At 34.5% G+C, this 15,260-nt stretch overlaps 1 protein-coding gene across 2 annotated transcripts in view; it reads left to right on the top strand.

Annotated features, from left to right (window-relative positions):
- Positions 1-11,688, top strand: part of LOC149801710 (E3 ubiquitin-protein ligase arih1-like) — a 71,642-nt gene extending 59,954 nt beyond the window's left edge. For both annotated transcript variants that reach the window (XM_089955990.1, XM_089955989.1), the window contains exons 13-14: positions 1,177-1,289; positions 8,006-11,688. In XM_089955990.1, coding sequence (XP_089812116.1) covers positions 1,177-1,289; positions 8,006-8,093 — 201 coding nt within the window. In that variant the 3' untranslated portion in view covers positions 8,094-11,688. The remainder of the gene's footprint in view (positions 1-1,176; positions 1,290-8,005) is intronic.
- Positions 11,689-15,260: the final 3,572 nt, after the last annotated feature.

The following is a 15,260-nucleotide window of genomic DNA, read 5'->3' as shown; positions in this document are numbered from 1 at the left end:
TTTTATTGCTACTTCTGTTGAATGAAAAATATCACCATGGGTTTTTAAACAAGCAACTTCTTATGACGTGTAGTTGATTCTATATAAAAATATTTCTTGTATGATATCTAATATTGCCACCACAGTGACCATATTGAAAATCTTATTACTACTTCTAGAGGAAAGTCATATCAACATTGGGTTTTCACCAGAAGACTGCTTATGATGTCAAATTGGTACTAAATGAAAATGGCACCAGTCTAACTTGCAATATGACCACCATGGCAGCCATCTTGAACATCTTAATATTGTTACCAAAACGGAAAGTTTTATTGACATGGAGTTTTTACTAGAAGTCTGATTATAATTTCTAATTGACCGCTCCAGTGGCCTAGTGGTTAGAGCATCTGCCCTGGATGCAGGAGGTCGTGGGTTCAAACCCCGGCCGAGTCATACTAAAGACTTCTAAAAATGGTACTAACAGCTGCCTCGCTAGGCACTCAGAATTAAGAGGTTAGTGTTAGAACTGGTTGGCCTGGTGTCAGGATAACGTGACTGGGCTGGACATCATACTACATGTCTGCGGCATAATACCCCAGTGCTAGACATCACTTTAAACTGCCACACTTCAGACATAGTAGCGATATGATTGGAAAATTGTTAAAGCTACAGTAAAAATCTAAATTGCATATAATTTCTAGTTGGTTCTGAACGAAGATGGTATTGAGCTGACCTCAAAATATAGGTACCACAATTAACATATTGAAAATCATTTCACTAATTGTCCTGAGTGGATGGTCAAATAAAAATCAGGTTTTCACAAAAATCTTCTTATTGTGTCTAGTTTGCCCTCTTTTATCTTTTGTAGCTGTCACCATTGCTAATTTAAAAATATCTCTCAAGAAAAATAGCAGAGATGGTTTCAGCACTCAGCAGTGAAAAAAGAAGAAATAGTCTTATCTTGAATTCCTAGAAATTTCTTTTTGTCTTGTAGAGCATCAGTCCCTTCAAGGGACTATTGTTCCGATTAGTGTTTTGTTGCAGATGGTTTTGTGTTAAAGTTTTCATGATAATCATGTATCATAGCCCCTATTCACATTTGTATTGGATATAATATATTGCCAATTAGAACCCATGTTTATTCCCTAAGTATGACACTGCTTATCATTTTACCAAATAGTATTATTTGCATTGCAGGATAACCAGAAAGATCTTGAGAATGCCACAGAACAGCTATCAGAGTATCTAGAGAGGGATATTTCTTCTGAGGTCCTCCAGGATATTAAACAGAAAGTACAGGACAAGACTAGGTAACTCTGGTTACACTGCTTTTACACCCTAAACATGTCTAATCTAGACCCAGAGTTATCACAATATCATCAACTGGTCTTAACTCTTAGACTACACTTTCCAAGACTGGAATGAATTCTCTCGGACTCGACTGTAAATTCTAATTTCTTATTTGATTTATTAACCAGCTAGTCTTGGGCCTAGATATTTTAGTGGTCATCTGAGGTTGGGCTTAAATTCATGCAGTCAGAATTCTATATGAAGTCTAGACTTAAATTCTTTGGTTAAATCAAGGCCTGGATTCCTTCCAATGAAAAGTGTGAATTATTTTAGCCTCGTAAAATAGATTTTGCAGTAAAGTATTCAGACTGTGTTCTTGGCTTTAGAGACACTGCCTGTATCACTGTACTAATTAAGCTTTTTACATATTCCTTTCATTTCTCTACCTTTTTTATGAATTCAGATGCATGAGTTATTTGTTCAGATGCACTAAGATGGTCTTGATTTGCTAATGTACTAACTTGGAGACAGTATACAAAAACTGAGTAAAGGTGTTTGTTATATTTTGTGGAAATAATTTTGTTTCAATGGCCTATTGTTTCCAAAGTTGGCAATACTGGACTGGAATTTTTAGTGCAAGTGGCTGAATCACAAAAAAGCTGATTCCTTTGTAATTCTACACAAAAGCCAGCAGCCTGAACTGTATCAAGATATTATTTTCTGTTTAGGGTTAAATACTGCTTTCTCTTGAATACAGGTGATATTCTTCACTGGGTAACAAATCTCCAGAAAAGGGAACAAAATATGAATTATTTTCTTACACTACTGTAGTATGCAATAGTAACTGATTGGTTCATTTAGTGTAGTGATGCCTGTTACGCTCACTAAAGTTGCTCCTTACTGGTTTTTACCTCATTTTTGCTTAATAGATGGCAAGGCTGATACCAGTCAGGATCACCCCTGGATGACCAGACTGTACTCTTGGACAAGAGTACAGTTGATTTCTTTTCTTTAAGGGCTTGATCTTTTCTAAATTGTGTACACAGTAAACTAGGACCTTTCTCAGCAATGTCAGTAGAGCCCTACAGTAGTTACATCAGTCCATCTTGCTGTCCAGCAATCCATCAATCAGATATTTGGTTAATGCAAGATAACTCTATTGGGAACAATGAGCATAATTTGGATTTTAAAGTACATAGCTTGGCCTTGCTTCAACTATAAAAAATCTGCTAGCTCTGCTTGGTCATTTCCACTTCCTGGATTTCAAAAGTATGTTGTAAACAAACGAGTCAATAACGTCTTTTACTTTTTATATATTTTGTAATTCATTCATTGCACTCTCAGAAGAAGGTATTGCCAACCCTGGCAAAATTCGTTTTCACTTTTTTATTAACTGCTAAGGTTAGTGTACTGTGGTTGATTTTTCAGCACATGGGAGCAGCCATTTTGGTCAGCTGTGTGCTTAGACTTTTCCACAAGTATAGTATGTCAAAGACATTTCAGTCACATTTCATGAAAATAGCATAAAGGTATGCCAAGATTCCTTCTTTGTGAGTTTTCATTATTTGAATGAATCTTTGGAATTTTATTACTTTTGGGATGTGTTAAGCAACTTTTTATATATCTCCTTCTCTATCTTCATCGTCGATGAATACCATGCACTTCATCAGGTGATAAATTTACCCATGCCATCTTAATCACCATCCCTATGGTAGATAGTACTTTCTGTTCACCTCAGTACCCAACCTTTGTGAATTCTGTGAAGTAACGGATCTCTTATTGCATGTTGTAAGGTCATTCATGTGGTTTCTCCATGTCATTTTTATTGTGGCAAGACATGGGATCACTTTTTAGTGATGTTGTTGCTTTCAGAGGTATCAACAATAAGTTTTTGCATTTAGCTTAGTTACTCTGAAACCAATGTGTGCAGTCATGAAACTTTATGGATGTATTAATCTTGGATGGGACTTCTCATCATAGGTAATGATGACCTCAAATTTGAGCAATTATGTCAAGGTTATTGCATATAGCTCAGTTTGTCAAACACCGGTGTGTGTTCAGTCATGAAAGTTGAAAGTTGATGGCAGTATCTATCTTGGATTGTACTACTCACCTAATGTTACTAATGTTTCTGTAACCCCATACTCATAGATCAGAAGAGCTTATGGGATGGTTTGTCATCTATCGTCCATTGATTAACACAGATTTGTTGTCAATATGCTTCATAAACACCTTGGACAATTGCCAAGGTCCCAAATGTAAATTTTGCTGCTGTTACATCAGGTATAGCAACCACAGTGGTCACCTTAAAAATCTTTCTATTCCTACTCCTTCTGAATGGGTGGTCTTATCAATATAGGTTTTCTACTGAAAGACTTCTTATGATGTCAGGTTTGTCTCATATGAAAGTGGTGGCGATCTGACATCCAATATGGCCATCAGGGCAGCCATCTTGAAAATCTTCTCATTACTGCATCTGCAGAGTGAAAAGTGATATAGACAGGTGATATTTACCAGAAGACTTATTAAAGTGTCTAGTCAGTCATAAATGAACATGGTACTGATCTGATATCCAATATGTGGCCATCTTGAAAATCTTGCTGCTGCTTCTCCTGGACTATCAACCGGTTTTCACTAAAAGACTTCTTATCATGTCTAGTTGGTCATAAATAAAAACAAATGGTGCTGCTAGCACATCCATTAACGCCGTCATAGCAGTCAACTTGAAACTTTTCTTATTGCTACGTTTCTTGCTACTTCTCCTTAAGACTGCTCTGGTGGCCTAGTAGTCAAAGCATTCATCTCCGATATGGGAGGTTGCGATTTCAATTCCTGGTTGAGATATATCAGAGACTTTTAAAAATGGTACTTTAGCTGCCACGCTTGGCACTCAGCATTAGGAGTGTTAGGACTGGTTGGCCTGGTGTCAGAATAATGTGACAGGGTGGGTGGGACATGATGCTATGTGTCTGTAGTATGATGCCCCAGTGCTAGACATCGCTATAAACTCACACTGCAGACATCATCACAATATGTCTGAACATTTTTTAAAGCTATATTAAAAATCTAAATCACACATACACACTATTTCTCCTTAATGGATGTTCATATAAATATTGGGATTTTACTAAAAGACTTCTTATGATTTGTCATTCAGTCAGTCATCCAGTATATATGGCAGCCACAGTGACCATTTTGAAAGTCTTATCACAACTTCTCCTTAATGAATGGTCATATCATGTATGGGTATTTTACTAAGAGAGTTCTTTTGATATCTAGTAGGTTGTAAATATAAATGATACCAATTTGATCTCCTAAATGGCTGGCCATGTCAGCATTGTGCTTTCACAAGAATTCTTATGATGTCAGGTTTGTTATAAATGGAAATGGCGTGAGTCTGATATCCAGTATGGTCCCCATGGCAGCCATATTGCATATCTTGTTGTTTTTCTTCCTCCAAAGTAGAAAGTCATATAACATTCAGTTTTCACTTAGAAACTTCTTATAATGTCTTGTTGACTCCAAATTAAAATTGTGCTGAGCATGGTGTCTATGTTTGAAAATCTTGTTTGTGCTACTCCTTCTAAATGGATTGTCATTTGAAAATAGGGTTTCCATCAGAAGATTTCTTATGCTGTCTGGTTGGTCCTAAATGAAAATAATGCAAACTGACCCGACTTTCATGAAAATGTTATTTCTACTCCTCCCAAATAGATCGTTATATCAACATGGGATTCTCTTTACCAATAGACTTCTAATGATATCTGTCTTAAATGAGATAGTGCCAGTTGTATATCCAATATGGCTGTCTTGAAAATCTTGCTTTCACTACTCCCACTTGAATGGATGGTCATTTGGACATGGGGTGTTTACCAAGACTTCTAATTATATCTACTTTGTCCTAAATTAAAATGCTGCCAATCTGACGTCCAAGATATCCACCACAGCAACTAATTTGAAAATCTTGCTATTGCTGAAGAATATCCGAGATAGTTTTAACAGTCAGCAGTTAATAGGAAGAAACAGTCTTGAATTCATGGAAATTTTCTTCTAGTAAAGCATCAGCCCCATTGAGGGACTCTTGTTTTTTTTTTTTTATATATATGATCTCCATTTAAAAACATCTAAGACCTCAGCTGGAATATCATTATTGGATGCAAAGTATTTTTTATAACATATAGCTTGATTTGACAGTGTCATGTGTATTCAGTCTCAAGGTTTAGGCCATGACAAGATATAATGCAAGTCAGAAGTCTGTAACTTTTCCAGGCTGCTAGCTATTCCATATGGTAAACTACCAGTGTCTGGTATAATTTAATCCACCCAATGTCGTAGTTCATGGGCAGAATTGAAAGAGTTTTTCAAAAACAGATTCAAGGACTTTTACAGCAAAAACAACTTTTTTTCCAGAGAAGTCAATCCCACAAGAAACAAGGATTTCTTAAGGGTCTATAAACTATGGTGTCCAATGCCGTTTATGGTACTTGTCATTGTATTTCTACCCAGCCCTATCAAACTGACTACATACTTGAAATAGAATATCATCACATAATTACCTGTGATCTTGTATCAGTCCAGCTTTTGCACTGTGTTTTGGGAAGGGGCCATGATGTACATGTATTTTAATAGTTCTTCATAAACATTATAATCTGTTTCTTAGCATTCTAGCCATTAAGTCATGCCTCATGGTAATTCCCTTTCTTATGCCAACATCTCATTTTGTGGCATAAGAGTCTTAAAACATTTCTTTTCAATCTTTGCATTTTGCACTTTAAAATTTAATACCAGGAGTCATCTCATTTCATGCAGATTTTGTTCCATCTCTTTGTTGTTGAATATGTGCAGCCAGCTGGCATTTACATTTTCATTATGTAGAGTTAATGAGCCATAATTTTTGTATACCCCATTTGATTCCAGACATTCTTTTTTTAAAAACCTTTTCTGACTAAATTGTAGGAAGTAGGCTTCATTGCAATGCATCTGTAACTAGGTTTTGGTCGTTTTTGGATGAAATCATATTGTAGTTGGGAACGCCATGGTAGGTCAGTTTTTGGTAGAGTGACGGGTTTATAAATAATTCAAGGGTTGCTGCCTTGTTGTGTCCTTGGGAAAGGCACTAAGCTCCCATTTGCACTGTATGATATAGCCAGTAGTGAGTTAAAAGTGCTGTTAAAACCAAGAAAATCTCTTAAAAAAGCTGCAGTTTGACCATCCAGTTTAGCTTAGAGTTTTGGTCCCCTTTTTGGGCTGAGAGTTATGTGTATTGCAAATTTTGAATTTATATTATCAATACAGGCAGAGTGGATTTTGACAGTCTGAATTTTTGCATGTACTCAAAGTTACGTGTACAGTGGTCATAGATATAGGTTAAGAATTATGTCTGCAGAAACTTGTATTTCTCATCCTTGAAGAAACAAATGTGAGCAAATTGGAATATATTTTGTAGTTCATCTGTAGTCATGGTATCATGGAAATCAGTTGTTTTATATTTGATTGCAGTGGAATTGATAATACTAGCTCAATTTAGATGATGTGTATTGGTCATTGACCAGAGGAGACTATGGTATGGCTTGATGTCCATCTCTTTACACAAGTTTGTTGTGGCTACTCCTCCTAATGGCCTTATAGGATTGCCATTGTACTTGACACACATTTATTCCAATGAAAATGGTGCTGCCAGACATCCAATATGGCCACCCTCACAGCCATCATAAAGAATCATTATATAGCTACTCAATATGAGGTTTTCACAAGAAGACTTGTTTTGATGTCAAGTTAGTCCTAAATGAATCCGGTACCAGTTTGACCTCCAGTGTAGCCATCACAGTAGTTATCTTAGAAATCTTGTTATAGCTACTCGTTCAGAACAGATGGTCATATAAACATTGATTTTTTTTTTATAACAAAAAAAAGACTTCTCATATCTTCTTGGTCCTAAATGAAAATGATTCGAACTTGACAATCAGTATAGCCACCATGACAGCCATCTTGAAAATTGCTGCTTCTCCTGAAAGTCATCTTACATACAGTGTTTATCAGAAGATTTCTTGTGATGTCTGATTGGTTCTGAAATAATGCCAAGATGACATCCAGTGCGGCCAACTTGAAACTTTGTTGTTATTGCTGCTCTTTCTGGAAGGATGGTCATTTCGGGATTTCGCCAACAGTCTTCTTATGATATTGTTCTAAATGAAAATGATGCAAATCTTACATCCAACATAGTCATCTTCATAATTTTGTTAACACTACTACTCCTGGAAGGATGGTCATAATCTTACCAAAATAATTCTTAATGAAGTCTAGATTGTCCTGAATGAAAATGGTGCCAGTCTGACACCCAGTATCTTAAAAGTTTTATTATTGATCAAGAATTATCAGAGATGGCTTCAACACACAGCTTATTGAAAGAAGAAACAGTCTTATCTTGGATTCCTGGATGTTCTTTCTTGGTGTTGAGTGTTGATCCATTAGGACTCTTGTTTTGGCAACACTATGAAAGTTGATACTCCAAATATAAATGAATTCACAGTATCTATATACATCACTCCCTCATGATGACACTGATGTTGGAGCAGTAGAGTAGTACATCACATTTGAATAAAAATGCCTTGTAATTTAGGGCGGGGTAATGAGGGAGTGTTGTATCGCTCATATTTCCTGTGGTTATGTATTCTTTCATCTTATTCACCATTTTATTTACAGATGTGCTTAATAATGAAAATATTGGAAATTTCAGATACTGTGAAGGAAGAAGAAATGTTCTGCTAGAGCATGTACATGAAGGATATGAAAAAGATTTGTGGGAATACCAGGAAGACTTGTGACATTTTAGGATTTGTTTCTGTGTTGAAAAGGACATTTCTTGGGAAGAAAATGAAGAAAAAAAACTAGTTCATATTGAGAATTTTATACAGTAACATGAATCTTTTCCCTACTGAATCATATTGTATTTATGTATGTTTGTATGTCTGAATAGTCATAACACATGAACTGAGAGTTTTATAATATTGTTAAAATGAAGATAATCTGTTATGTGGAATCTTTTATATGACAAAAATGCTATAGATATCTAAGTTTCATAAAGACTTCCCTGGTACTTCTTCATATTTATTAAACTGGCATGTGATAAATAGCTTATATGATGTTCTAAAGCATGGGTTTTGTTCCAAGCAGTGATTAAATATTAATGATGAGCTTCAGTTGTAATGTGTGCTTACAGTTTAGTTAGATAATGAATGGAAAACAACCAAACTTTAAGCATTCATTCATTGCTTTTAAAACAAATATATAATCCAGGACTGAAAATTACCATTAAACAAGCTAGCCAAAAAATGCAGTGAAAAATTCAACATTTATGTTGGTCCAAGTTTCCTCTGACCTCTCCTACTCCACTTGAGATAATTTGCATTGTTATGTAGGTGAGGATGGTCAGAGTACATTCGTTAAAGAAAACAAGGACTTTTCCAAAGCCATATGGTGGTGCAATGGAATAATCATTTTAAATGGGTTTGCAAAATGAAGCAAAATTGTATTAAACTCAATCTGTATGATATTGATAAGCAGAATCATCATCTTATCATTCCTAACATTTAAAATCTTTTTGGGGGGTCATTTTAAGAAGTACTAGACAAGTTTACAAACCAATGTACTTTGCCATTTTTTACATTGCATGATCATGTGATCAAAATCTTGTCGCCTTTATTTTTCTCTCTCAGAGATCAAAGGATCATGTGATACAAGGTATGTATGGAATAGGCGGATTGTGATCCAATTCTGATGTCATAGGATTCAGCAATCGTGAATAAAAGTAGAGCTGCATTGAAGAACAGACTGTTCAAAACATGATAATTGGCACATATGCTGGTGTTAAGTATTACGTCTGAGAAGATAAATATTCTTCTTGTTAATTTATGGAAACGTTACTTCTCTATATATGTACCACATGGTTTCAGTGACATTCCAACTTTTTAATATGGGATGTGCTCAGACATTCCACTCCCAACATAAATTCCAGAGTACAGGACAAGAGAGGTCACATGAAACTTGAGACTATATTTATTTATAATCCTTTATCTTCCTGTTTGTTTATTGGGGAAAAAAATGGAGGCTTTTATTATTTTCAGCACATTTAAATCTTTTTTTTATATTCAACCATGTTTTTGTTCTTTTGATTTATCCACAAAAATAAATGTTTGGACCATAAAATGTTGCGTTTATATTGAACTGTACGAGTGCAATGGTTAACAGTAGCGGACATTGTGTATTTAAACACTGAACGTTATAAAACTAATAGGAAGAAATTCGGAAACAACAAAATTTACTGTATAATAAATAAGTGAAAATGTTGCATTTAAGATGCTCATTTTTATACTGGAATTGGCAAGTAACAGACTTTTCTTGAATTTGAAGTTGATTTGAAAAGTGAACTTTTGGTATTTAATGTTTTGTACAGATTAGTAAAACTGCTAAAAGTCCATTTCAGATTATAGTAAAAATTTGTCCTTCAAAAATTTCTTAACATTTATTGTTATTTGACTTGTGTCTAAATGTCTTATCAATGTCTTGTTTTCATTCTAAAGGTTACTGGTTTGAGATGTTTTGTCTGTTACCAAGAAGAGAAACTTCAATTAAAATTTGAGATCACAGAAAGTACTGTTGGCAACAAATCTAAGGTCATTTACTTGAAAATACAATCAATTAAATTACAGTTGCTTTTGAACAATTGATTATAATTACATTTGGAATTCCTTCACCTTTTAGCAATGTAATTGATTAAATTACATTTCTTTTTAAAATTGCAAATATATTTTATGCATTAGGTATTTCAAGAATGACAGTAATATGTACAGTAAAAAGATTTCACAATTTAAAGAAAAAGATTAAATTGATCCTGTCATGTAAAAATTTATTTTTATGCCGATACAAACCAAACTGATTTACAGTACTTGATTCATTCAGACTTTCGTGGGACTATGTTAGTTACATGAGAAATGAACACAATGACTAAAACGTGCAGTGTATCTTTTAAATTCAACTTTCATGTCATTAGGTCTTAAATTAGTGGTTGATTGGTAGTTTATTAACAGTATTTTCAGTACATCAGCTATATCATGCCAAAGTAATGGAGGTAGATGCCTCACCCACAAACTGAGGCAGCTAAGTCAGGATGGCTTTGGCAGGGATGAAGCAACCCACCATCCTTATATTACAGGTCTAATACTCAGAGTGACCATGGTTAACATACCAAATTTTGTTTATCTTCCAACCAAAGCACAATATTCTGTCATGCTGTATGTATGGCCAACACAGCAAATAATGGTTTCAATATGTTTTTAAGTGTACATATATGGACTAGAACTTCAGTATCATGTGTCATTCTGAAATAAAACCGGGCAAATGAGACCAGTTGTGAAATAATATTTCTACAAGATTCCTAAGCCCTCCAATGTATACATGCCTGTATTTAGCTTTACTAGAGAAGACAAGCTTATAGGATGATCTCTTGTCCATCATTCATCTTTTAGCACAGTTTTGGTATCACTACTCGTAAACTGCAAGGAGGATTACCATAAAACACACAACATGCCAGGGTTTAGTTGGTCCTCAATGGTGCTGGCCCATTCTCCAATATGGCCAACACAGCAACTTAAAAATCTCATTTCTACCCTTCCTGAAACATCATATCAACATTGGGTTTTCAGTAATAGGCTTCTTATATAATGTCTAGTCAGTCCTAAAAAAATTTTGCCAATCTGGCATCCAATATAGCCACCACAGCATCCATCTTGAACATGTTAACTGGAAAGTCATGTTGGATGTGGTGTTTTTGCCAGAAGACTTCTTATGGTGTCAAGTTAATCTTGTATGAAAATGATTCTAATCTGTCGTCCATTAAGGTCACCATGTCATCCATCTTGAAAATCTTAATCATTACTACTCCCGAATGGTTGATCATATCAACATACGGTTTTCACCAGAAGATGCGTGTTATCTAGTTGGGCCTAAATAAAATGGCTGCTGATCTTACATCTAATATGACCAGCATGGTGACTCTACAAAATCTAGTTGTCACTACTGCTACTATCACCGTGAGGTTTCACTAAAAGACTTTAATATCTAGTAGTTGGTCCTAATGAAAATAGTGCCAATCTTACATCCAATATGGACATTGTGGTGGACATCTTGAAAACCTTATTGATGTCCAAGAGTATCAAAGATGATTTCTACACTCAGCAGTTGAAAAGAAATTGCCTTAACTTGTTCATTCAGATTTGATAGAATTAAAAATCAGTTTTCATTGTTAGCATACATACAGGAAAATGTAATCCAGTTAAAATAAAGGGGTAATCTAGGTTATAAGATATATTTTACTGTAATTGACTAAATTAAAATGACATCTATTAAAAGAATCAGATTTCAGTTATTTGTCATTCCTTGCAAAAATGAGCAATCAGTTATGATTACCCATGTCTGGTCGACAACACTTCATAGTAAAAATGTGACCGTTTCTTTCTATTATAATCATAGGATATTTTCTTTTCAACTCTACTGGTCATACACCAGAAAAGCTCATGGGATGACATATTGCCCATCATCCTTTGTCTGTCCATTGTTTAGCACAAGTTTGTTATTGATATTCATCCTCAACAGTTTGAAGATTGGCTTGAAACTGTAGATACACATTCATCCCAAAGTTGGTCCTAAATGAAAATATTGCATGAACATCATACAAATCTTATTGCTGCTCCACTTGAACGAAACATCATATTGAGGCTTTTCTCTAATACTTCTTATGTCTAGTTGATCCTAAATGATGTGGGTGTTGATCCAACATCCCTCTTGAAGATATTGATGTTGCCACTCTTCTAATTGAAAGTAATATATCAACATGGAGTATTCACCAAGACTTATTAAGATGTCTACTTGATCCAAAAATAAAAAATTTGCCAGTCCATGGTTTTACAACCCTGGAGAGATTTTATCAGGTCCTTCTCAAAGACTTTTCAAGTTTTATGAAAGTTTTCAAAGAGTTTATTTCTTACAGAAATTGAACTTCTCCATGTTACTGTATCACTGCATAAATAGGGGTATATAAGTTGAAGAAAACACTTAGCTTTACCACTAAATTGAAGGGATACAACTCCATCTGGTAACCACCAGTAATGTATGTCGTTCGAGTCACCCAAGTTTTATCCAATTTTGTGTATGGTATTTAGATGGTATGTAAACATCACAAACACTGAATTTTAAAAACAGTTGTATTCAGTTTAAACTTGCTGCATTCCTTCTGATAAAATTCAAAGAGTTTTTTATGCAGTATGTTTGTTTGCATATTTTATATGTTGCAGTTTTTCAAGATTCAGATGTGATTTCAATACTTGGCAGTTAAAAGAACTTTAAAAAATCTATTGAAAAAAGTGGTAAAAACAGTCATCTTGGATTACTGGAAATTCTTTTAGACTCTTATGTCAGCAGTCCCTTCAAAGGACTCGTGTTTACATGTGTTTTTCAGACCTTTTATGACATTTACCTTAAAACGCATATAGTTAGAACATTTTCCACAGTACATAACCACTTTGTATTGTGGATTGGTAACAGAGAGTTGTATTTAATCCATGGTGTTATCAGTACATGAGATCAAAGTATTTTCATGAAAGCTTTCTTTGAAGACTTTAAATATTTCAGTCTGTTTATTTTCAGTTCTGTTGTAATCATTTTTCTTTTTTTGTTGTGATAAGGTGAAACAATGTATCTTTAAGTTTTCAAAGTTTTCATTCATTGCCTTCTCATTTGAAATCGAGTAATTATAAAATGAATTGTGATGCTTACAAAAGTAACTGCCATTATTTTGACACTTTTTTGTTCCAAAACAGAATGCATTCTCCAGATGGAATTAATGCAGACAATAGAATTGTCCGATTTTTTAACTCAAACTTTAAATGTTTATAAAAAAAACAAAGAGAATCCCTTTTCTAGAAGACTGGACTTTTTAAAGATAAAAATCGCATAAGCTGTGGTTTGGGGCTTAAAGTGACGGCAGAGTTCACTGTGAAAATGCATAGTTTTAGTCTTATAAATAGCTTTTTGTGGAATAATTACCTCATAAAAGATAAAGGAGTTCCTGAATTCCATGCAGTAATTCAGGCACATATAGCATTACAATACCTTGTCAGTAATTATTCAGTGGCATTATTTTCTGTTGGTTCAATTACTTTTTTTTTTTTAAAAATGATGCTATCCTTCCTGCCAATGAAATATTTCAAATTTAGGGATTTTGGTTTTCTGGAATCTAATCTTTTAACATGATGATCAGTGGTAGTAATTAGCTCTCACCATCCTGAATCAGCAATGACATAATTGTTTGCGCTGTACCTTTTCTTTCCAATTAGTTTTCATTATTTTTAAATTACTGACTTGTTCATGCTGTATTGGATATAAGGGTTATTGTTTATCAGATACCAATTTAACATCATTTTGTACCAGAAAGCAGCGCCTGTGCCTGTTCATGTGGCTATCTGTTTGTCCCTTAACATTCTTCCTTTGAGCAGAATAAAGATTTGTTAATTTAAACTAATGTTTTTACATGGCTCATCTTTTCTTATGTAGATTTATTACTAAATGACTTTACTGCATAAAAATTAAAAAAGTTGATCCTCTGGAATTGGTTTGTACCTCGCCAAATAAACCATATTTGAAAGCAGATGTCTTGATGTGCAGAATTGAAAGAGGCTCATTTTAGTTTTGCCAAGACATTGATTTGCAGAGTTTGCAGTAATCAAATATGGAGAAAATAAGAAATTTGTATTGCTTTATGTATAAACATGTGTATAAATTAAAATCACTGCTCCACTGCAATTTTATATTCCTCAGTTTCCAAAATTAGGCACAAATTATGGTGAAGAACTGATTGTCCAAAATTACCAAATGTATTACCTCCCTTTACTTCTTTTGGCGTTATGTGTAACATTAGTCTAGAATGAAAAGAGCAATCATAACTGTTACAGAAGTGTAGTGATGGTAAAGTCATTTCAAGTTAGAAAATGGTTTTTGTGGTGATGACTAGAGTACAAAAAACTGTTATATGCCTGCCCCAGATACGATTGTCCTCTATGTGGGCACTAGTAGGGTATGGTCATCTCTAAAGATTATTGACAAAAGGGTCTCAGTGACATCGACCTAACCATTTTCTTACTAGATTTGTCATGGCCCTGATCCACTGACCATTATGATACCCGAATCTAAGTGCAAGTAAGCCACCATTTTTGTCATGGAACTTGCTCTAGAAAAAAGGTTATTCTGCAAAACCTATTTTTCTTTGACCCAGTGACCTTTACCTATGACCCTCAAATCAGTATGCCTCTTCGATATCTAACAGCAAGTTCTCCACAAACATTGGTCATGGTATGTGGTCTTGAACTAAAGTTAGGTGAATTTTTTTCAGTAACCTTGACCTTTTGATTCCATCATCAGTAGGCATTTTTTAAACCCGATTTGCAACGTAAATGATTGAGAATTGAAGCTTTTTTCCAAAAGTCATTACTAGCTCACTTCTAAGAAGTATTTTTTGTACTACTCTAGCATCCACACACTCTGAATATCAGCTATTTATTGTAGGTCTTGGGGAACAGTTTGGAGTGGATTTCATAGCACCTACCACAGGGAAGGGAGCTAACTATGCATTCTTGGTTTTTGCATTTAGCTCAATTTTTGCAGTTTTACCTTAAGTTATGAAACGTTGGGAGGGGATGCATCATGATTAATACTTCACCTGTATCATAAATATAGGTCAATGCAACTTGTATTTGATGCTAACTGAATTTGACTACATTTTTTGGTTAATGGTCGATTTCTTAAACACTGTTCATAATGTATTAGGATGTATGCATCTCTATTACCATGCTCTTTATCACAAAAGAAAGTCAATGTGACCTATATTTCACCTTGTACTGAATTAGGTTATTTTTTTAAAAACTATTTAGAATGTGACAATT

The sequence above is a fragment of the Sinohyriopsis cumingii genome, chromosome 4, assembly GCF_028554795.1.
Source record: "Sinohyriopsis cumingii isolate HCF-2022 chromosome 4, ASM2855479v2, whole genome shotgun sequence".
NCBI classification, from domain to species: Eukaryota; Metazoa; Mollusca; class Bivalvia; order Unionida; family Unionidae; genus Sinohyriopsis; species Sinohyriopsis cumingii.
The sequence above is the reverse complement of the archived record's forward strand: the minus strand, read 5'-3'. Positions and strand labels throughout refer to the sequence as shown.